This window comes from Mauremys mutica, chromosome 19 (genome assembly GCF_020497125.1).
Source record: "Mauremys mutica isolate MM-2020 ecotype Southern chromosome 19, ASM2049712v1, whole genome shotgun sequence".
Classification (NCBI taxonomy): Eukaryota; Metazoa; Chordata; order Testudines; family Geoemydidae; genus Mauremys; species Mauremys mutica.
In genome coordinates, this window is record NC_059090.1 from 20,155,604 (window position 1) to 20,180,103 (window position 24,500).

The 24,500-nt window shown below is 42.5% G+C and overlaps 2 protein-coding genes across 3 annotated transcripts in view; one reads left to right on the forward strand and one right to left on the reverse strand.

The window, feature by feature from the left end:
- The window catches only part of MYO19 (myosin XIX), a 29,921-nt gene extending 28,911 nt beyond the window's left edge, over positions 1-1,010 (forward strand). Inside the window, exon 25 of the mRNA XM_044993597.1 lies at positions 297-1,010. Within this exon, the coding sequence (XP_044849532.1) occupies positions 297-425 (129 nt within the window). The 3' untranslated portion in view covers positions 426-1,010. The remainder of the gene's footprint in view (positions 1-296) is intronic.
- Positions 709-21,063, reverse strand: ZNHIT3 (zinc finger HIT-type containing 3). Of its 2 annotated transcripts, XM_044993602.1 has the most exons (6): positions 20,981-21,063; positions 6,794-6,900; positions 4,116-4,147; positions 3,901-3,988; positions 2,520-2,600; positions 709-1,939 (listed from the first exon to the last, which is right to left on the reverse strand). In XM_044993602.1, exons 1-6 carry the CDS (start codon positions 21,040-21,042, stop codon positions 1,749-1,751), a joined length of 561 nt encoding a protein of 186 aa, XP_044849537.1. In that variant the 5' UTR covers positions 21,043-21,063; the 3' UTR covers positions 709-1,748. The 2 variants fall into 2 exon arrangements, with proteins under 2 accessions (XP_044849537.1, XP_044849538.1); XM_044993603.1 differs by lacking the exons at positions 6,794-6,900; positions 20,981-21,063 and adding an exon at positions 5,198-5,408 and having other exon boundaries at positions 3,901-3,993.
- Between the last annotated feature and the right edge of the window lie 3,437 nt (positions 21,064-24,500).

A 24,500-nucleotide genomic window follows, 5' to 3' on the forward strand; every position in this document is an offset into this window, starting at 1 on the left:
AATCTCCTATTTAAAAATGTAGTATTGTAGCCCCTACTGGGTTTACTGGTGTATTGTACAAATTCTTCTCTGCTGTAATTTCCCTGACAGCTGAGGGACAGATTTCACCACCCTTACTTACAGTGAGTTGTTGTATTTACTCACTTGGCAGGTAGTCTAACTTCAGTGGGCTGGTGACTGAACAAGGTATGATTTGGTGACTGTTGGTAGCAAATTGAGCTGTGTGGGGAGCTGATTTTCCCCTCCTCCCCCCCTCCCCAGCCAAGCAATTAAAAACCAATTATTTCTCTTCCTAGGGCTCTGTCAAGTTTCACTGCAAGAAGTCTCCACTGCCTCATGCAAACATCAGTCCACATAACCAAGCCTGTATGATCACTGGATTCAACCAAATCTTACTAGATAGGAAAAAACTGCTCACTACATAATGTGGACTTTTGGCCACCTTAAATATTTATTGCACTTTTTCCTTCAAGGAAGGACTTCTTTCAAGCTGCTGCTTCTAAATGTTTTAATCTACAATATATTCCTGCATGAGACAGATCAATTTAAAAATATCTGCTGCTACCCTGGAGCCTTAATTTCCTTCCCCCCATAGTCGCATATGTAAGTATATGGTTACAGGTATATTGGTCGTTAGCACAGATTTCTTACTTTCTGGTATAGGTAATGGAGGAAGTGGTTAATACCAAGAAAACACTACAGTAGGACTACAAACAATCACAACAACCTTTAATAGAACTACAATATTTTGGGGGAAATAATTGAACAAATAACTCTGAACTAATGTAAAATCCTTTTCAGCACTCCCCCATACAGGAAAAAGTAAGAGGGCACCAGTGAGGTTTTTTTTTTTTTCCTCTCCAAGGAAGCTGAACCCTACTCATTTATTCCCCTCTGGAGGCAAGCATACAGCCGTTTACCTCAAATAGCACTAAAATTCAGCAGGTTGCTAATGCTTATGAATAAAATGCAAGAATTGGTGGAGCTTAATGCTGGACACCACTGTCTCAGGAAAAGTGAGATAAGACTGGGCTCAATGTTTCTGACCAGCTGAAGAAAAATTAACATGCTGCTTTTAAGCAGTTAGATTGTATTGGTCCAAACTCAGATGTAGCATATGAGTTCCATTCTCTTGGTGCTGCTAAGCTCCAGCACCCCTCACTGTTACATCCATCTCACACATGGTATAGGAGCAGATGTGGTTCTTAGCATGGCAACCTTTAGTGTGAAAGAGGAAAAATGGCTTTCCTCTTACTTGACCTGAGGCAGGGAAATGTATGTTTGTTTGTTTTTTTTCTTATGTACAGGGCATTTTAATAAACTTAAATATCTTGTGCAGCGCTCTGGACTCTAATTTCTCAGCAAGGTTTGTCAAATGCTCCAAGGATAAAGTTAAACACTAGTGGACTTAATCTTTCTCCTTCCTTACACACTTGACAGCAGCAATGCCTGGCACAGCCACAGTTGGCAATGGAACCTGTATTAAGAGAAAGTAAGTCACAGCACTAAAACACTAACCTCTAATTACACCTAGTACATGCACACACATGCCTCCCTTCAACCACCTGTGACAAAGCTTACCATATGACAACACTGGAGGTGTGAATTAGAGTGCTGATATCCAGGAGTTAAATATGTTTTACTGAGGGGAAAACACACCTGAGGCTGTTTCAGCAAAGTACATGGTAATAAAATGTTTCTTCCAGTTTTAGAAAAATTCATGATTAGTTCTGTTCCTGAAGAGTCTCTCACTCCAAAAGACAATTCTCTTTCTCTGGAGGTTCAACAACTCTCAAGCAGCAGTCTGCGAACTCCACAAATAATGGCTCTTGCATATATGTTTTCATGAGGGAATCTTTTTCTTTGGCTTGATCTACAGTTAGCAGCAGTTGCTGCAGATGGGGGTTGAGTAGTAAGCTTCTCAGTTCTTTAGACTCCCCTATTTAAAAAAAAATAAATATTAGAGGAGGAAAAGACACTTTGAAATTAACAGGTGGGGATTAACCATGGGTTTGAAAGTGTTTTTTGTTTTTTAAATCAACCCAATGCTGCATCTGCTTGAGGAAAGCAGAAAAACTTAATATGTAGGGAGGGAAACTTGCATCTCTATTTAACAAAAAAAATCCCAAGCCCAACCTTTCCCATTATCTGTTGTCTAAGAGGACTTAAACTCACCCCTCCCCCACCAGAGCCTCAGCAGACACTACTTTTGTAAATACAGGGTTTCCTACAATTTAGAGAATAAGTCCAGATCAAAGTTTGACTCTCCCACTAGGTCAGGCAATAGAGTCAAAGATCGTATTGCTTCAATTCAGTTTATCTGGAAGTTAGTCTTTGTAAAAGAGTAACAACTTAATACACACCTTACCGATCCTCCCAAAGGCATAAGAAAGATGCCCATGAAGAAATAAATACTGAGCACTGACTTGAGCTTTTAAGCAAATTCTTAGGTGTTGTGACTGAAGCAGAACTACCGTCAGCTCTTACAACAGACATCACAGATTAATCTTAAAGGTTACCTAAGAGTTTGAGTTTCTGCAGCGGGACTCTATCTGCCTCATCATCTTCTGTCAGGATATCATCTACAGACCAATGGCTTCCTAAGGCAAACGGAAATGTGGTTTTACAGATAAAATAGGTTAGGTCCAAAAGTCACAGCAACAAGACAAATGTTTCTATCTACTACCCCTCATTTAGAACTCAGATGCTTTGCATCACTCCTTGGCAATAGGGTAAAACTCAGATATGAAGAAGAACAGACCTTCATCCCACTTTCCCGTAAGCTTCTGAGTACCATTTAATGTAGAGGTCTTCTAGAAGAGACCTTACACAGTTGCAATACCTGAAACGGTATTCACTCACATGGCACTTTCCAAAAAGAAAGGACTGGGCCCTTCTTCCTTTGGCATAAATTTATAGGACTTGTTTGAAAATCTGGGCCACTACACATCCAAGTTTCTTTTTTTGAAAATTAAATATGTAGATAAGAATAAAGTGTTAAGATTAAACTCACATGCATTAACTGTAGAGCACATTAGGTTGTCACAAGGTACTTTACAAAAGATAGGTATTTAGTATAAGGATTCTGGGTTTTAAGCATATTTTAACAAGCTAAAGGCACAATTATATTTTGAAGCAGTACTATTCTAACCAACCATGCTACATTCTACAGTTACAGAAAAACTTTCCCTCTCTTACATAAACAATAGCAGGCATTTAGTAAAACAGGCAAGTATTCAGCAAAGAGTAGGAACCATTAAAAGATTATAATTGCTGTAATTTTAAACAATGTGCTTTAATTTTATGTATTAAAAACTTGTCAATATTTATGGGGGTTTTTAAAATTTATTTAGGCAGTTTTAACAGGTTTACAAATCACTGCATTTAAATATCAGACCATTATAATCATTACAACAATGAGCTTTTGTTTAGAAAAACATTATACTGTAATCTAATTATTAGATCTCTCTAACTATACTTCAGAGGAAGCCTCTTTCCCATAGCCAGGATGTGGTGTTTCGGGCACTTTTATTGGACAGAGTGAAACTTCTGATTACATATTTATTAAATCAGGCATGTTTATCAACTTAATATAAAAAAAGTGGACAGGTGTAATTTTTTCTCCTTTAGCAGAATTTTTTTGCCTGAATAAACGGTAACCAAATATGTATTTGTCCTATTTTTCTGGGTATGTAATTGGTGTGTTAATTTTTCCTAGTCCCTAGGTTTTGGGCTACTTTTCTTTCTCCAATGAGATGCTAGCAGCACCTAGCAGATGAAAGATTAAATCTTTTGTTCTTTTTGTGTGACCATTTCTGCTAAGAAGCCCCGGAAAGCTCATTTGGTAATAGCTATCCAGAATTTATGCTTTTCATATATTTATAAAGAAAGCAAACATACCTTTGTCTTGCACTGATTTAACTCTTCTGAAAAGTGAGGCTGTGTCTGTAATCAGCGTCTTTACAACCTGGTCCTGTTTTGGTATACACTGTTCTATGAAAAATTCAAAGTTACATTAATTCTTAACAGTGGGAAGGTCACAGCTACAAGGCAGCGGTATTTTAAAAACTGGCTTAGAAATAATGTACAACTCTGAGACGAAGTCATAGTCTTACCTTTATGCTTCCTGTAGCAGGGGACAGAACAACTACAAGAAAGAAAAGTGCCATTTAAAAAAACCACCACCACACCAGTTAAATGTTACCTGTGCTCTACCAGAGACTAACGGCAGCGACTCTCCTGGCAACCTCGGGGATAAGCAGAGGGCTCGCCCCGCAGCAGCGAAATAAGTTATTTCCGCTCCCACCAGTGGGTCTGGGCCCAGCCGCACGTGTGAACGCAGAAACAGAGTCTCATTTACTTGTAGGACAACGGGGGAGCCCCCCCCCTCCGGGAGGAGGAGAAGAACAATAATCATTGGGCGGGGACACAGACAGAGCTGGGCTCTAGGGGCTCCTGCTCCCAGCAATAACCCGGGGGGGGGGGGAATAACGATTATCCCCTTCCCCACCGCACCAGGCCGCGCGTACACGCGGGGGGGTGGGCCTTCCCGGGCCATGCGGCCGGCACCAGGGGGGAGGGACCCTTCGCAGCTGAAGGGCCACGGACCGTTATTGCACCGGGGGGGGGAACCGGCCGTGCCCGGGGGGGTTCGGAACCGGTCGTGCCCGGGGGGGGTGCCCCTGCCGGGGGGAGGGGGGACGACCGGCCTTCCCCGGGGGGGGGTTCGGAACCGGCGGTGGCTGGGGGGGTGCCCCTGCCCGTGGGAGGGGGGACGACCGGCCTTCCCCGGGGGCGGTTCTGCGGGGGGGGACCGGCCGTGCCCGGGGGGGGTTCTGCGGGGGGGGCCCTGCCCGGGGGAAGGGGGGGGACGACCGGCCTTCCCCGGGGGGGTTCTGCGGGGGGGGAACCAGCCATCCCCGGGGGGGGTGCCCCTGCTGGGGGAAGGCGGGGGACGACCGGCCTTCCCCGGGGGGGGGGTTCGGAACCGGCCGTGCCCGGGGGGGTGCCCCTGCCGGGGGGGGGGAGGGGGGACGACCGGCCTTCCCCGGGGGGGGGTCTGCGGGGGGGGAAACCGGCCATGCCCGGGGGAAGGGGGGGAACGACCGGCCTTCTGCGGGGGGGGGGACACCGGCCGTGCCCCGGGGGGGGTTCTGCGGGGGGGACGGACACCGGCGACCCCGCCCCCCGGACTCACTATCTGGCCCTGCAGCCCGGGCAGCGGTACCGGGGGGCGCCGCGCCCCGCGCACACGCAGCAGCAGCAGCCGCTCCCCTCCTGCATCCTCCGGCCGCCGCGGCCCACGTGTGCGCGGTCGGGGTCGGGGTTCGGAGTCAGGCTCCGCCCCGAGCCCCGCTCAGCCGCGCGCCCATCGCCTCCACCCGGCTCTACTAATCCATCGCCGATGCGCGCCGCCCCCCGGGGAGGGGGGGCTGGAGGCTCTGTGGCGCGGGGGAGTGAGGGGGCTGGAGGCTCTGTGGCGTGGGGCGGAGCCAGCCCCTTGGCGCTGCACTGGGGCCTTGGCCCATGGGGAGACACCCCAGCGCCCAAGGAACAGCAGGAGACAAGACGAGGGGGGGGGGGCAGTGAGGAGACTCCCAGTGCCAGGTGCTGAGCACATAAATCACCATGGCTACCCTGTCCCCGTCCCACACACACACACCATTAATAGTCACTCAGATGTGTGTGAATCTGCCCCTGGTGTGATAACTGGGTTGCGGTGAAGGGCCCTCGGGACATGCAGGCTCCTGGCACCCAGGGGTGCACACAGGGATCACTGGGTGACCATCTGTTCTGACCTCGAGTAGCCCCACTTCTAGTCATGGCTCCTGCGTTCCCAAACCTTAACTGAGATCAAAACCGCCCCTGGCCCTCTCCTTCCTTACCTCATCAGTGGAGTGTTGCAGTGCTGCACATCCGGGGAGAACGGCATCTGGTTACTGAAGCATCAAAGAGGCCTGTGGCACCTTATAGACTAACAGACGTATTGGAGCATGGGCTTTCGTGGGTGCATGCATCCGACGAAGTGGGTATTCACCCACGAAAACTCATGCTCCAATACGGCTGTTAGTCTATAAGGTGCCACAGGACTCTCTGATGCTTTTACAGATCCAGACTAACACGGCTACACCTCTGATACTTACTGAAGCATATCACCCCTGTGCTCAACTTCCTTGACTGGCTCCCTCCTATATCCACCCCTTCCGCTAGTTCTATTGCCTTTGCCACCCCAGTAGTTGAGCACTGCCCAGGAATTAAAATCCAAACTCCCCTTTTTCCTCCTTTGTCACCAATAGTCATAAAACTATTTGCTGCCCGTTTTAAGACGGGCATTTTAAAAACAACACTAGGGCATCTAGCGGCATCTTTTTTAAAAACCTAGTGCTTGCTCTTTATTTTCAAAGCTCAGAATGGTCTGGTTCCAGAGTATATATAAAAAAACCACCTCCTGTACCCACCAGATCTGTGCCTCTGCCACTCCCCAGAACCATGACACTGTCTAGAGATTCCCAGGTGACCCACATGCCTTGATGAGACAGCACTGTCACAGGGATGGGCCCATAACTTCACTCCCACAGGACCAAAGAATGACACCTCACCACTTTAGTTTTCAATCCTGCAGTGAGTTCAGATACAGTGGTGATGGACATGGTATAAAAATCCGAGAACCCATTAACTCATTTTACTTTGCTTCTAAATATTGAGCTGCTTTCCAGTTAACAAAAGCGTTTTTGCTCTTCTCCTGCCTGGAGTGTCCATTATCATTAGCTACATTTATAATAACTCTACTTACATTTGAGACCTTTGCGTGGTTTCCACTTGCACAGAAAGGCTGGGCTTTTAGCTGTAGCATTGTTGTCCCTTTTCAACCCAATTTCAGGACCCTGGGGAATATTCCAGCTGGAAGGAGAAATTGATGGAATCTGGTATTTTCTTCGGTGCAATCTTGTTTATATACAAGGAATGTACAAAGTCCCGCTCCTCCCAAACACAGGAGGAACCAAAAACAACCTGAGCAGTTTCTTAGCTTACAGCTGCCAGCATCTTTACAGACTCAAAGGCGCTCTCTCTCTTGTTTTTGCCACACACCCCAGGCTTCAGAGCCCAAGATCTAGCCTGAGCTGCAATGTCTACACAGCTGTTTTTAGCACTGTAGGGGAAGCCTAAGTGTGTCAATCTGGGCTCTGAGCCTCATTCTCACAGGCTGTGTAGACATACGCTTAGTTACACTATAGACCCACCTAAGCAATGAAAGTTAGATTTTATGATAAAAGAAAAGGTCAGGTCTGCTGCCCCAGAAGAATTTTTTTCTCCTCCTTTTTGAGTCAGTCAGTCTCTTCTTCTTCCCTCCCCATCCCTTTTAGATGGTTGAATTTAGTTTGATGCATCCATACTGGATATTTTAGTTGACTACAGTGTCACCTGCTGGAATGAACCTTTCAATGCTCTACAAAGTCAACTAAGGGGGAGATTTTCAAAGGCATAAACAGGAGTCAGGTGACCAATTCTAATTGGCTTTTCATTGAGAGTTAGGCTCAAACTGCCTTTGTGCCGTTGAAAATCTCCCTGTAAATTCATGCAACTTCAACAGATATTTGGCACTTTTTCTATACCTGGGAGACTATGGGCTCATTCTATTCTATTCTTCCTAGAAACATCACCTACAAGCAGCAAAAATCCTCCAATCTACATCAGCATGACCTGCTTTGTTCACTAGGAGCCTGAAGATCAGACAAACAAATCAATGTGAATTTGATGAACCTCAGACTATGGATCATTTTTTGGAATATTAAATATCTATTGTATTCACACAGAGAAAACATCAGTTCATTTAATGTTAGTTAAGGTTACACTGTTACTTCAACAACATCTTCCTCAAGGGCTGAAAAACTAGCAGACAAATAGTTAAGAACGACACTTCTATTTCTCTGCCTATACCCATATAAAATGTGTTAACTGTCACACATTACTATCCTCCTTCTACAACTTATTGTTAATACCCCGGGCTCCGTAAAGTCCAGTGCAGCCTTAACTCCAACATACATACAAGGACGGCACATACGTTCAAAGAAATTTTAAAACCGTCACATCTCTTAAAAGAAGAAGTTATAGTTTTAATATATGTCTCCTTCTCATATGTATATTGGATTTAAGGCTGTATGGTGGTTTATAACGAGGAGACAGGTTAAAAGTTGTTCTCTTTTTCAAAGCAATCCACAGACAAAAGCATTTGTCTCCTTCTTGGATAAACTACCATACATGTTGCTTTGATCTCACTTTTAAAGAGAGAGTGCTCATCGTGCTGTTTTCCACATAGTCCTGCTCTGGAGAGGCTTGTAGTGAGAAATAGAGGGACCCTCTTACAAAATACTCATAATTTCTCCCTCTCCCCCACTCTCTATTTTTGTTGGTCTAGGAATGGGCCTGGAAGAGGGTTAGAGGCATCATTAGCCAAGAAAAGATGGATCTTGAGATGAGATTCTGAAATAGTCTGGTATTTAGATAGATAAAGGGAGGGGCACTCTTGCAGACAAGAGGGACAGAGTAGGAAAAAATATGAATTCTCTATGAAAAAATAGGGATTCTGAAAAGAAAAAGAAGTCTAGTAATGGAGAAGCCACAAGAGAACCGCTGGCTCTATACTGTAGCTATGGTAATAATCTGCTACATGGAGTGACATATTTCTGGAAGGAATCCCCTTATAAGCCAAGTCAAAGGGGTGGAAACTGTAAAGCACATTATGACTTGGAGAATGTATAATAGCATCCTGCAGGTTACTGCTGGTTGATCAACAAGTCTCAGTTCCATGCAAGGTGATCAGAAGTGCTGGACTTGAAAGCTAGTGTCCACAGGTTTTGACCGGAAAACAAGTAGAGGGAGAAGGGACCCCCTAAATGGCCACATAATAATCTAAAGCAACCATTTACTGCTTTGCGGAGTTAATGGTTAAACTGAATTAATGTTAGTTACCAGAATTCATCTCAGTCTGAGTGGTACGAAGCACAAGAACAATACTCACATGATCACTCACTAACAGCAGCCTGGTTTGAGCTTCGGTGCCCTTGGATTTATGATTTGCATTTGTTTCGCAGCATAAATAATCAACAGAAGTGATAGGCAGCATTGTAGGCTTATCAACACACTGATGAGGAAAATGCAATACATACTCAGGTACCACCGTGATGAGCATATTATAAATACACAGAGTATTTTACTTCATCTTTTCAGCACTGGATCTACAGTTCCTTTGAAACTAGAGGACCATTTGCAAATCCTGCTTCCATTCCTCATAAGTAATGCAGAATGCAGCTGCCCTCTTGTGGTGTTCCATGCAGAACACACATTTCACACCTGTGCTCTCTCTAGCTTTGATTTCTGGATGGATCTTGAGATACTACCTCTGCCCTATCAAAGCCAACAAAGCCTGGATACAATGAACCTGGGCTATGCCGTAAGGTTCTTCTGTTTTACCAGGCTTTTACAGGGGCAGCGAAGAGCAGGGGGCTGAATAACATTATGGAGTGGGGGGAAGGAGGAGGGGTTTACATGGATGAGTTGGAAGATCTTATTTAAGGTCAATGATCTAATATATTTCTGGGTGTATATTTTATTGACTGTATCTCAGACAGAAGGCTTTTTAAATTTGAAAAAATAAACAAATCTGGATTCCTAATTACAGGACCTTCTCCTGCTTCTTACTGTTATGACTAATGCAATATTTACACGCTCGAAACCAAATCAATGCCCCACTGTGGGAGGCACTGAACACACACAGAGTAGGAGACAGTTCCTGCCGTGAAGAGTTTACAGTCTAAACAGACAAAGCGTGAGAGGAGAAGTAGAGGCACTGATAAGTGAAGTGACTTGTTCAAAGTCACACATCAGTGGCAATGCTGGAAAGAGAACCCCAGGCTTCTAGATCCCAGCCCAATGCGCTAGCCCTGGACTACATTTCCTCCAAGTTAAATCAATGTGAGTTTTGCTATTGACTTTAGTAGGAACAGCACTGTGCCTGAACAAAAGGGTCTGTAGCAGTACAAAGTTTTATTTGCAAATTGATAGGTTTGAGATTAACTTTCCTCCTTCTGGCTAGGGTCCAACTGTTTGTTATATTGCTTTTAAAAGAATTTCAACATCTTTTACAATCACCATCATAGATAAATGGTAAATGAAATATTCTGGTTGCTACATGTCAGCTTGCCAAGGTCAACATGGCTGTTAATGCAGCTAAGCAAAATAAATATCACCCCCCAGTTTTATCTTTATAATCTGCCCTTTAGTTTTGTTTTGTTTTTAATCTCCTGATTTACAACTCAGGTTGAAATATAATTAGTGAGAAACAGATGTTTAGATGTTTGCAGATAATTTCTGAAATACAATTAAGAATACAGTAATATTTAAAAGAAGTGGAAGAAAATTGATCCTACTTGACCTATAAGACATCATTTATTTTAATGCATTATTCATTATTGTTTACTTGGTACTGTCATTTCCTTAGAAGTAATGGATGGCTTTTAAATGCTTGCTTAAAAAATATAAAAACACCTCCCAGATTTTCCATATTTAGCGTCACAGTCAAAACGGCTTTTGTTACCAATATCCATAAAACACTAAATTGCCAGTATGTAAATGTTGAATTTGCCTATGTGTTAATTTAACTGATGCATGTTATCATATTAAACTAAACATGCTGTTTCAGACCCTCTGAATAAAAGGCTGACGATGTTTAAGGAAAGTTTCACCTAAGCCTTTACAGGTTTCAGAGTAATAATTAAAAGCAAACAAACAAAGCGCAAACAAAAAACACCTTGAAATGTATAAAAACAAATAGCTTTGTTTTCAGAACTCCAAACCAGCAATTCAAGGGCTGATTTTCAAATGATCATTTTGTTTGGCTTATGAGATGTGTGTGTTCATGTTGTGACTATGAATCCATATTACTGTATTTTCACACACCAGACAATGTCCATTTAAGTAGTGTTTTCGATCAAAAAGGTGAGCTTGTGTAATGAGGATTTCTAAGTGCAGATTTCTGAATACACACCCATACATGTAGTGCTTTAGAGCTACCTCAGATTGCTCAAAACTTCTATCCCAAAAATCACCCCCAAAAATGTATCCCAAAAGTTTATTTTGAACAATAAAGGGCGGAGTTGAAAAATTAGTTTTCCATCTTCTAGTCTACGTAAGGAAATATGAAAAAATAAACTATTCAAGTATCTAATTATGGGGAGGGGACCGTCCCTCTTTTTAATTAGATGCAGATGAACAAAGTTTAATACCAGTTATAAAATGTTTGCTTTTTTTATTTAAAAACCCCAGCAATTTTCTTGGTACATGATGAATTCCATTGCAGTCTTGATATTGTGAAACTGAAGTGTGTTTTTAACTGAGATTATAGTTCAAGTTTTAAAGTGGGTGCAGTGTGAAAAGTAGAAATATGAAGAAATAAAAAGGTAGAAAGTATAGAATCACAAATGTTTCACAAAAAAAGACACAATCAGTCCATATTTTGCAATTAAAAGGGCTACAGTAAACTACGGTGAGTGCTATGTTAATAGAAAAAGAAAAATTTTTGCACACAGAAAAGACTGATTATAAATAAATAGCTGAAACTTTAATTTTTTCTACTATTTCTGAAAATTTTCATGCAAATGAATACAAAGTCGCCTTTAAAAACATGAAACAATACAAAAAGTAAGAAAGTTTGCTAGTAATGCAAGCACAGCAGGAGCACATTTCCACATGCAAAGTAAATAGCAGCCATGGATTTATTTTTATCTCTTAATGCAAAATAAATCTTATGTTTCCAATAAAGGGACAGACAAATCAGGCATACACAGAACTGTCAGCAGACAAATAACTGCTACTCTCAATTCCCCTACTCAGGGTCAAGGATTATCTGAATAATCAAGTAAAAGTAAAAGTAAAATAATGTAAAGGAAATTGATTAACTCACAAAACTCTTTCCTTTCAAAACAGCAGCATTGCTATTTTATCAGAGCAAGACAAACATGGGTGCATCCAGAGAAGCACCTAACAGACCATTTGGATGATTGCATTTCTATAGTCCAATAACTGAAGTAGGCTAATGTTCACAATTGGTTTTTGCTCATTAAAAAAAGCTTTCCTTGTTTGGGTTTTTTGCTCCCCCAAACACTCAGTCTGAATTTCTCTACAAGTGCATTACAAAGCAAGGACCTGAAGATCTCAAATCAGTGATGCTGGTGCCTACGGAAGAGTTAAAAGCAGTTCCAGCACTACCTCTGCCAAAGTAGCAACAGGGAGCTGTCCACTTGCCCTAGTTCTGAAATTGACCCATGGTTGTGAGCCAATCTTTGGCATGCTAGAACCCGAGTGTGGCTTTGCAAGAGAGAACCACAGTCCAGCTGAAGAATTTAATGCATACAGAAAAGGATTAGACAGACAGTTTTATGTTAGTCATATGCAATTCCAGAGTAGGTCAGATATTCCCAATGTCTTGCACCCGGTTGCTGGCAGGGCACTTCAAAAACTTGAGCTTACTCCCCAATGTTTTAACTTGGAGCGTGTATATGATGGGGTTCCCCAAAGAGTTCATGGTTATCAGCATAGCAGTACAGTTTCGAAACACATAGACACTTGGATACAGGTCAGTGGGGCACAGATGGTTGGCTGCATCTAATACGACTCCTACAACGAAAGGTGCATAGGAAACCAGTGCCAGAAGCCAGATAAAGACACTAGTTCTGGCAACCTGGACTTCAGCTGATTTGTAGGTGCCATTGGCTTGTCCACACGCTCCCATTGTGAACTTCTGTTTCCTCAATATGGCAATGATGCTAAGGTAGGTGAACAGAGGCAAGATAAAGGCCACCGCACAGTTGGGGATGGTGATTAAGATGAGGTAGTCAACACAAAATGGGCTGTAGAGAGCAGACATGTTTTCTTTGTTATGCAAGCAGTTCCACCCCACTAGAGGTATGCAACTCAAAGAGAAGGCAAGTGCCCAGTTAATTAGAGCTGCAGCCAGCGACTGGTTTCGGGAAACCCTGTATCTCATCCTGAGGCTTTCTGCCACAGCCAAGTAGCGCTCAATTCCAATGCTGACTAAGTTATAGATGGTGGACAGAATAGACATAGTATAAAAGGCATAAGCTATGAGGATCTCCTTGGATCCAAAGATTGTGCTTTCTGGGTTAGTGATGAACAGCATTGAAATCCAAAAGCCTGAAGAGCTGGTGAGAAGATCAGAAAAAGCCAAATTGCAGAAAAGAATAAAGATGGGTTTATGCAGATCCTTTGTAGACAATATGATAATGATGACCGCACAGTTGAAGATCACAGATATTACATTAATGATCAATTGAGGGATACCCAGTGCAAGGACTAGATGCGAGCTCCAGATTTCAGTGCTGTTGACAGAGCAGTTCAGGTATCTGTTCATGGTGGAAAATCCAATTTTAAACAGCTAAAAAACACTGCTTTGCATATCCTATATCCCGTGAGAGCGAACTGTACAAGATGTATTACTGTCCCCCTGCTTTGCAGTTCAAAAATTTATCTTTTTGTTGAAGTTTCTGTTGCCACGATATCATCCTAATAATGGATTAAACTTCAACCCTTAGTGCATTTAAGCACTTTGGTTATGAATTCAGGGGCATGACTAAACCCCTTCAGGTTGCTAGGATAATCAAAGGTGGCAAACATATTCAATAAAGTATCATTCATCTCCCTATGACAACCTTCCTCTGCCTACAGCAACCTTTATCAAGTAAATATTCACTGCCTACAATGGCATTATATAATCAGATTAGTAATTATAAAGTCTCAGAGGGTATCTCAAAAAAACAACCTAATGTGAATTCAGGCCCTAATTCGTAGATAGATTAGACAGAGATAGATATGCTAGTATGGTAATATTTAGCGGAGCATGTCACTGGGTAGAAATTAAACCTGGAAAACAGCATTTTAGCTTCCCTGTCTTGAGCCCCAATCCAGCAGAGCACTTAAAAACATGCTTAAAGTTAAACTTGTGAGTAGTCCCATTGATTTCAGTGGAATTCTCATGTGCTTAAAGTTAAGCATGTGCTTACGTGCTTTTGCTGGCTCAGGGCCCTGGTCTTCAATTCAATTCCTTTGTAGAAAAAGATGCCAATTTATTGCTCAGCTTACATTTCAGAGTGAATCTTAAAGCCTCTCATATCCTGGCTGTTTACAGACCTTTAGTATTATGTTCTTAAATGAAATCAGCCATTTTCTGCCTTTCTCTAGACCTGATGAGAGTAGGGCTGATAATTTCTCAATCCAGCCTCTTACACAGAGTTGTGAGCTGTAATTTCATCTCAGAATGATTCTCAAGGGGTTACACCTACCAGAAATGCTACTAACCATTAAAGCTTCCATACAACACAGCGTCCCCTGAGTTAAAATTAAAAATTGTTTTATGCACAAAAATATATATAGGTAACATGTGCCTAACACATTACATAGGGAATACATCAGAACTGCTAATAGCAATTTTATAGACAGACAATCTAGTAGCTAAATGCCTGTTGTTCTCACAGTTGCAACTGGTCTGAACAGTAGCAGTTCAATTTTTCTAAGCACAGTACAGACATGGTAAGACAATAGATCCCCAAGCCTGCAATCAAACCCCTTTGCAATGTCCCAGAGGGGCTCCATGCAGGTGGAAGGCTCTTCCCACACAGAGCTGATTACAGAACTGAAACCTGTATTTGCAGAGATATCATTTTCAGGAACGACATTCAAAAATGCTTCATGACCAATAGCTAACTATAAGGGCCTGAGTCTCATCTCTCTTACAGTGGTGTAAATCATGAGCCCCTCCTACTGTTTTCTTTTTTAAGTTAAAACATATATTGAATAAGAGGGTCTATTAGTAGGATTTTCAAAAGCACCCAAGCAAGTTAGGCACCTAACTCTTAATGAAATCAAGGGAAGTTAAGCATGAAAGCTACTTAGGTGCTTTTGAAATCCCATTGTATGTATTTATCTAGTCCTGATACAAGTTTGTAGCAGGCAAACGACAAGCATCTGTATTTGTATATATTCATTAAGGGATATTCCGTGTGATACCAGTATAATTAATGACTACTTTCTGATTTTTTTTTTTTGAAAAGCTACGTGAGTTTCAAGAACCAGGTTTAAAGTGCTTCAGCCTAGTTAGAAAAAGGCTGGTGTTGGAATGTACATTATAAAAATGCACGTTAGACAGTAGAGGTCACTGTTGTTACAAAGAATGTTCTACAGCTATACACATTGTGAGTGGGAAAAATGAAGAAATTGGGACAGTTTCAGAGTTCTCTGGGAGTACCACAAAATCCCCCCTTAGAAAGCTTTTGCTGAGTCTGATGGATTTCTTTTCTTTTTTTAATACCATCTCAGCCATTTCAAACAGTAAATCAATATGTGAATTTACACTGGTACACAAGTACCTTTTCTACACCCAAACAGCTGCTTTTGGTCCATAAAACTGTTTCTTTTTTTACATACAGCCCTCTCTTTTTATCACAAGAAATCTTCTGGACAGAGACCTGGTGAAATATTTATGCTGTTATTTGACTGTCCAAACTGAGGACCCAATGGTGCAAGTTTCCTGTGAGCAAAATGACCAAATTGGGTTATACCAAAAACTTTCTAGAACAGAATAATTACAGAATAATTTTAAATTAGAGGATGATGCACCAAGTCATGAGTTTGCATCATTACTCTATAATCATAGGATTCATTTTTATTAAAAATAAGCATCTTATTACAGTTAATGGTAATATTGCTACACTGTAACTCAAACAGCAGTTTTGGACTTGATGTAGGAATTATTAGCATGGGTGAATTTCTACGGACTGTGTTATATGGGAGGTCAGGGACTAGATCATCAAAATTGTCCCTTCTGTCCTTAAACTCTATGAATCTGTGAATCACATAATAGTTCTGCCAGCATTTTACAACATTCAGCTAACCGGAAACCCAAAGTAAGAAATCCATATGAAAATGCTGGATGGACATGAAAAGGAAACCAAAATAATCCCACTTTATATTAAGGATGCCTTTATAAAGTTGATAAAGGCTTAACAGGTGTTGTAAGCATGTTACAAATGTAAATAGTGTGCATTATAGAGGGTTATAAGAACATCAGCCAAGGTGTTATCAATGGTTATAAGCAAACTATCGACCTGTTTGACTCTACAACAGTTGATCAACCCTTTATTAAAAATATATTCCTGATATATTAACCCTTTATAAACATACTCAATGCAAAGTGTGACCCACCACAAGTTGTGTGTTAATGTTTTTCTATACACTCTTTGTTTGTCCTCTTACTACTTCATCATCCAGGCAGCTGGCGTGTTGTTTTGCTGAGTACTCTTCTACTATCTCCGCCACTACCACCACTTCCCTGGCAGTACCGCGGAGGGGTGGGGGGGGCAGCAGTTCCTGTCAGCATCTAGCTAGATCCACCGACATACAGGTCAGACAAAAGGGGAGAATAGTGGGACCAGCAGCAGTAAAGCTATTATGGGTACATTTTTCAAAAGCACCTAAGTTCAATGGAACCGAGGCTCCAAAGTGAAGCAGACACTTTTGAAAATGTTACCGTAAGTCTCTTGGGAATCTAGTGTTCTGGGGTGAAATCTCCTGTGAAGTGGTAGTCTGATTAAAGAGTAATATCAAACAGAGCATAAATAGTTTCTTTGTGAAAAGCTCAGGGATCTTCTTAATTCTCTAATGGATTTGCCAAATAAAACAAAATTTAAAAAATCCATCCAATATTACTAGATGAAAGCAGGTATTAGTGAAGTAGTAGAGAGTGCTGATTTATTATGCATTTATGTAGAGGAAGCCAGACTTCTATCTTTTCAGCTTTTTGCAAGAGAGTTTTGAACTTTCAAAAATATATATAAGTCATGGTTTAAAGCTGAGGATGAAAGCTATGCTAGACTGGAGACCACCTACTCTGCCAGAGCTGAACATCTATCGTGGCCCTCCCCCATGAGTCAACAGTGTAACACTGTTGCAAAAAAAGCAAACATCACTCTGGGATGTATTACCAGGAGTGTTATAAGCGAGACACAAGAAGTAATTCTTCCGCTCTGCTCGGCGCTGATTAGGCCTTAACTGGAGTATTGTCTCCAGTTCTGGGTGCCACATTTCAGGAAAGATGTGTACAAATTGGAGAAAGTCCAGAGAAGAGCAACAAAAATGATTAACGGTCTAGAAAACATGACCTATGAAGGAAGATTGAAAAAATTGGGGTTGTTTAGTCTGGAAAAGAGAGGCTACATGGTAACAGTTTTCAAGTACATAAAAGGTTTGTTATAAGGAGGAGGGAGAAAAATTGTTCTTCTCAACCTCTGAGGATAGCACTAAAAGCAATGGCCTTAAATTGCGGCAAGGGTGGTTTAGGCTGGACATTAGCAGGGGCAGCTCCAAGCCCCAACATGCCGCGGGGGGTGCTCTGCCAGTTGCCGGGAGGGCGGCAGGCAGGCCGCCTTTGGCGGCCTGCCTGCGGAGGGTCCACTGGTCCTGCGGCTTCGGTGGAGCCGCGGGACCAGCGGACCCGCCGCAGGCACGCCTGCGGGAGGTCCACCAAAGCCGCGGGACCAGCGGACCCGCCGCAGGCACGCCTGCGGAAGGTCCACCAGAGCCGCAGGACCGGCGACCGGCAGAGCACCCCCCGCGGCATGCCGCCGTGCTTGGGGCAGCAAAATGTCTAGAGCCGCCCCTGGACATTAGGAAACCTTTTTAACTGTCAGGGTGGTTAAAAACTGCAATAAATTGTCCAGGGAGGTTGTGGAATCTCCATCATTGGGGATTTTTAAGAGCAGGTTGGACAAACACATGTCAGGGATGGTCTAGATAATACCTAGTCCTGCCATGAGTGCAGGGGACTGGACTAGGTGACCTCTCGAGGTCCCTTCCAGTTCTATGATTACCAGAGCACCTGATGATCTTTATTTAGCCTCACAACACCACTGAGAAGTAGGGAAGTGCTACCGTCCCCATTTTACAGATGAGTAACTAAGGCACAGAAAGACTAAGTGACTTACTTAAGGTCACACAGGAAGTCTGTAGCACAGCAGGGAAGCGAACCTAGGTCATTGAAGTCCCAGGCTAGTGTCCTAACCATTAGAGCATCCTTCCTTTCATCTTCCCATGGCCAAAAGCTCAATGGGTTCAGATGTGACCTGGTGTTACCAGGAAGTAGCTGATTTATATCTACCTGTTTGACACCTACTGATGAAGAGCACTAGATAAGAGCTAGGTGGTATTATATGATAGTGTGAAAACAAATGCCAAGTAAGAACAATATTTTGCTCTTCTCTGTCACCTTTCCCTCCAGGATATCATTTGTGCTTTATAAACATTAATTAAGCTTCCTGTTACCTGTGTGGGGCAGGGAAGTATTAGTGTACTCATTTTACAGATAAGGTGAGAGACAGAAAAATGGAGGCGCACGTTTTTCAAAATGTCCACTAATATTGGGTGCCCCAGTTCTCGAGTGCCAGCCTCAAACAACTAGGGTCTGATTTCATACGTGCTGAGCACCTGCAGATCCCGTAGTGTTCAACTGGAGTTGTGGGTTGTCTGCACCTCTGAAAAATCAGGCCCTAGTTGTCTCACACAAGCCAATTTCCAAACAGGGAGTAGAACCCAGAAGCCATGACACTTAGCCGCCACATGATAACCGTTAGACAATGCCGTCTCTTATTAGCATTATAAAGGGAAAAATTCTCTTGAGGTCTATTAGGCTAATGATCCACTTGAAAACCTAACTTAAAAATATTAATTGAATTTTTAAAATGGGAAAGAGTTTGCTTATATATTTAATTTCCCAACTTTGTTGTGGCAAGACAAGAAAAAAATACAGGTCAGGCCTTTGGACCAGGCCTCTCTCTCTCTAGCTTTCTTCTAAATCTCAGAATTTATTTAATTACAGTAGCATTCAGAGGCCCCAGTCAGACAGAACCATCATTGTGCTGGGTGCTGTATAAATCCACAAAAGAAACAAAAAACAAAAAACAACAAAAAGTCAGTCCCCACCCCAAAGAATTTGCAGTCTAATTCGAAATATGAGACAACAGGTGGGTATAGCCTATAAGAGAGGTCATTGGCAGGAGGTGAAAGACCAGAGTAATGGTTCTAGGAACACAGGATTAGCTATGTGCATAATTTGCAGCTTTCAATCTTTTTTAAAATACGAGACTGAATCGATCTCTAACAGGCCACTTGCCCAGCCATCAGTCAAGCTGCTTTTTGCTTTGTTTTAAATGCTGTATTTTGTGTTGCAGGAATATACTATACCGGGTTCCTCAAACTAGGGGTCATGACCCCTCAGGGGGTCGAGAGGTTATTATACAGGTAGGGGCAAACTGTCAGCCTCTACCCCAAACCCCATTTCACCTCCAGCATTTATAATAGTTTTAAATATAAAAAGAAGTGTTTTTAATGTACAAGGGGGGAGGTCACACTCAGAGGCTTGCTGTGTGAAAGGGGTCACCAGTAGAGAAGTCTGAGAACCACTGGACTATACCATGCAGAAGATATATGACACCAGAAAGATCATCTTGTGACTTTAACCATTCTTACTGTCGGTAAACAGATATAAAGAGATGGGAAATTACTGCCTTTTTATTACTGACAGAATAGAGCTCAGGAATGCTTGCAGGAAGTTTGCAGATAAAAAACAGTCCCAATAAATGATAATTTTTTTTAGCTAGACAAATGAGAATGTACAATGGCACATTTATGGGTGCGAGAGATCACTTTCCAACAACGAACCCTTTAGCTCCATAATGTAACATGACTTTAAGTGCCACATTCTAGTATACACGAGCTTAGGTGTTAGAATATTAGGCCAACCAGCGCTGAATAATTCAAAGGGAGCCCTTTAGTCTTGGTCTTACATTGAAACATTCACTTTCAAACTGTGCCACCCACATGGAAGGCCCAATACTCTCAAAATGCCCAATGGCACCAAGAAAGAGCTTAGACTAAAGAGTTTTGAACAGCATGTACACGTCACTGGGGCCAAGCTTGCGGGAAAGTGTGCAATGGAGCTAAGCATGCTCACTTTCCCCCTGAAGACACCTCCTTTTCTCTCTGTGCAGACACCTGCACAACTAGCTTCTCACACCTCTTACAGAAGCGCCTCAGGGCAGGGATCATCTCCTACTCTATATCTGTACAGTGTCAAACATAATGTTACTCAGTCTCAGTTGTGGCCTTTATGTGCTGCTGTAATACAAATAATAAATGACAGTAATAGTGTCTGCTGGGATCTGGATAGAATCGCACTTAGGTGGGCTTTCTGAGAGGGGTCCACTTTATGGGGAAGTCATGCACAGTTTTGTCCATATACATTAGCACAAGGCATCTCAGAATTTATCCTATGGGGGAATATCATGCATCCTGGGTTTTGTGTTGAAACCAAAAAGCAGTTTGTAAAATATCTAAGACAAATTCTGCAAGTCCTTACTCAGGCAAAACTTCCACTGACACCAATGGGAGACTTGCCTGTCTGAAGACTGCAGGATTTCACCCTGTGATTTTAAATAAATGTGCAAAACCTGTTTCTGAAGTTATGGGAGAAGATGCTGCACTGCAATGTGATGAGTAAGATAATACTTTGTGCCTCTATTGCACCTCACATCACCCAGTGTTATCCCTCCAGTTGTTTATGCTTATTTTACATATAGGGAAAGTGAAACACTGAGAGGTTAAGTGATTTGCCCAAGGAAACACAAGAAGACAGTGGCAGAAATAGGAACAGAACCCAGGTCTGACTCACCATTCTATGCTTGAGCCCCAAGACCTTTCTTGTTATAAAATTCCACAGTCCCAACATACAATAACTATTTTTCCCAACCATCCCCGCATTCTATTAAAAATATGCTTTAACAAACTGTGGACAGCAAATATCCTGTCCCAAATTATGAAAGACAAAGAGCAGGCTGGGTCTTATAAAGGAAAAACATACCATTCCTGCTTGCCATGACCTCCAGCACGGTTTTGACACAAGAATACACATCTATTCAGCATTTCAATCTAGATCCAGCAGGCCTGCAAAGAAGGAACATTCAGCAAAGTAAAAGCAAGGAGCCTATTTACCCAATTTTTGTTTTAATTAATGTGGATTAAAGCCTCCCTCTTTGGATAGGAAGACAAGAGTCAGGTGTATAATTTCTTTCCAACATTTTTGCTGGGACTCTCAAAACAGAAGGTTTTGCTCCACCCCCACCCCTTCCCACTGAAGAATTTCTGTGTCCTAGTTTTTCAGTTAACTGAAAATGTTCTAGCCATAAATGTGTGGCCATCGGCAGGAATTTGAATCCAAGATGATTATCAGGCTTTAATGTCTCAGGATATTGTTCAGCAGCCAGATAACAGAACTATATTAGCTACAAGCCACAGACGGGGAAGCAAAAGAAGGAAGTAAAAACCTTGTGCAGTCAAAGTAGCACATGACCCGAGGCTATACTAATCTAGTCATCAGATTTAACGTTCTCTAAATGTGCCTAAGTTACTTAGGAGTGCAAGTTCCATTTTTAAAAGTGATGTAGGCACACATGAACCTAAGGGCTTGTCTATACATGGAATTATTCCTGATTAACTAAACCAGGAACCAGGTACTCTTGTTCCAGAATAGAGTGTCCAACACGGAGCTAATTGGGCATAACTCCATGTGTAGAAAAACCCTTCATCTGACTGAAAGTTAGTAGGACAGAGGGCCACATTTAAAATGATATTTAGGCATCTAAAGACGCAGATAGGTGAGATTTTCAAAAGCAACTGTGTGAATTAGGTGCCTGATTTCCATTGACTTTCAGTGGAAGTTAGGTGCCTAAGTTGTACAAGCAGTTTTGTAATTCCCTCTAGACACCTATCTGTATTGTTAGTCATTTAGAAGGCTAAGGGCCAGATTGACCACCACTTTTGAAAAATGGTACTTAAGCTCCTAGGTCACTTAGGCACTTCTGAAAATTCTGCCCCAAGTATGACTAGATCAAGGGACCAATTTTGCAAAATTCCCACTGATTTCAATGAGAGCAAGTGCAGACTCCCAAGTCTTTACTGTATTTCTATTAAGCAACAGGAATTCCTTATGTTAACTACATACTTCTGTTCTGAAGACTACAAGGTAGGATTGCAGAGTCAACTGGATTAAGACAAGATTAAAAACCATTGTGCAAGTGAAGGCTGAATTTATAGAGCCAAAGACTCCTACTGAAAATCTTCTCCCAGCTCTACAAATCCACTAAAATGGCCTTGGCAGGCCCCATGAATAAACTCCTTTTACCTTTCGATCTCCTGGACATGGACAGGAAAAAAACAACAACAACATTTTCTGGACTATTACAGTTCGCAAGGATTATACGACCTGCACCATGTTTTGTACAGCACGCTGTCACTCATCAGATCTCAATAAATGACAGTAATTATTATAACTGACAAGAAACACAGTTATACTTCATCAAGAATTTTCCAAACATAGATTTAGAGATCAAAAGGAAAACTTACAATATATCTATCTAATTTCGGTACGTATATGACTCCCATTACTGCTATATCAGAGCATCTCAAAATCTTGCATGTACGTAACTTTCACATATCCTCACGGCACCCCTGTAAGGGAAGGAAGTACTATTATTCCCATTTTTGAGATAGGGAACTGAGGCAGAGACTAAAGCTCACATTTTTACAGGTATTTAGGCATGGTACAGCCTGTACAATTCAGTCAGATGCAGGGCTATAATTTTTAACCTGCGTAGAATTTATGAGGTTGTCTAAAAAGAGAAAGACATTGATGTATACAGCACTGAAAAAGGGAACCTGGTGTCATGCAGCAAAGTCCCCTACCTATGATTTAACTCCAAAGAAGAGGGAATGCTTCTTGTATTTGCAGTCATAAACCCATCTGTCTCAACATCACTGCTTTTTTGCAACTTGTGTCTGAACCAAAATACCCATGTTCAGACTAGAGATATGTTTGGCACAAGGGACTGGTCTTAAAATAGAAGCAGTGTAACAAATCTCTGTACTGTAAAAGGCTGACATACTGCCTAGATAAACCACCTGCACACACCTGAGGAGCTAGAAGTAGAAGCTTTGTCCTTTAGTTTCAAAAACACAGGCCACTAGCACTTGAGCTAAAGAAGAAGTTTTCTGTTATAGCTCCCTTATTATCTCTGAGAAGGAAACATCACTCACTCATACACACATAGTCATTCCCTAGACCAGAAAGACTGCAAGGAGGTGGGTATAAAATCAGAGCAGTTGATGGTAAAGACCTACTGGAGCACATAATGCAGCATATGGTTCTCAGGTATAACAGAACAAATATTAAGCAGGTAACACATAAGAACTGAGTCAAAAGGCTTAAGAAGCCAACCCCCGCAAATCTGTCTGGTTGCCCCACTTAAAACGATCTGTTACTGGAATAAGCTTCCCCACCCCACAGTGAAAAGGGCTGCTAATGTTCATCACCCGTTCAAATCTGGCAGAGGCTAGTAGTGAATCTAACTGGTTCGGTGGTTAACGGGTCTTAGTTCTGTTCTTGGAGAAGGTATGTCCAATACTGCAAAAGCCAGCTCCAAAACTGGCACATCTGTTGGCCATCTAAGATTGCGAGGACAGGGTTAAGGGGCAGCCATGGGGCTGTATGGCCTTTTACTGCCACCACCTATGCTGTGCCAGTTTCTGTAGACAGAGGACTTCAGTCTCTAGGGAAGTCAATTTGGCACATTCCACCAGCACTAAAAAGTCACTTCCCTCAAAAAAAAAAAAAAGATCAGACAAACCACCCCCGCACCCGAAGTTCATGAGCACATTTGGAAAGGACCTGTTGCAAACCAGCAAAGGGACGCTCTACCACCATCACCTTTCAGCAAATTAATGTGTTTGGCATGGTCTGGATGGAACTGTTTGCCAGCCTTCCTCACCCCAGAACAAGTACTGGGGCAGCACTGCAGACTCAGGCAGACTTGCTGGGAAGGATAAAAGCTAACTCAATGGAGAGACACGATACCTTGGGAGCTTGGATCTCTCCAGGTTTCCCCGCACCTATTGGTAGGGATATTCCAGTTTTCCCAGCCAGTAGGCAGAAAGCCTTAACACAGTGTAATCAGGAGCAATGCCAACATGTTCTCTCGCTTTTGAGGGCGGGTTTCCCAACTGCAGAGTCACTGGTTGATCTAGGGTTAATCCCCCAACATTCTTAGTCCCTCTAAATGCCCCCCCCAATGGACTCATGTCACTCTCCTGCTCTCTGATCTCCAGCCGAAGTGAGACAGGTGCTGACCAAAGCAGGTAGCTGACTGGAGGCAATACGCTGAGCATGGTACCTGCTGCCCGCTACTCTGCCTCTATTCCATCTGGTTTCCTCCCCCCCAGCCGTGGGACTCTGATCCAAAGGATCCTGCTTTAATCTCCCTTGGCTCCTTTCCTCAGATATCCAAGGAGCCTCCAGCCATTCATCTGGAGAGGATGCAAACTGCTCT

Excerpts from the sequence above, each read along its gene's own strand:
- ZNHIT3 (XM_044993602.1), bottom strand. The coding sequence starts at position 21,042 with ATGCTGAATAGATGTGTATTCTTGTGTCAAAACCGTGCTGGAGGTCAT. Across the intron at positions 6,901-20,980 it reads GGTCATGGCAAGCAGGAATG|CTGGAATATTCCCCAGGGTC; the intron begins GTATGTTTTTCC and ends TTCTCCTTCCAG. Across the intron at positions 2,601-3,900 it reads TAAATCAGTGCAAGACAAAG|GAAGCCATTGGTCTGTAGAT; the intron begins GTATGTTTGCTT and ends CGTTTGCCTTAG.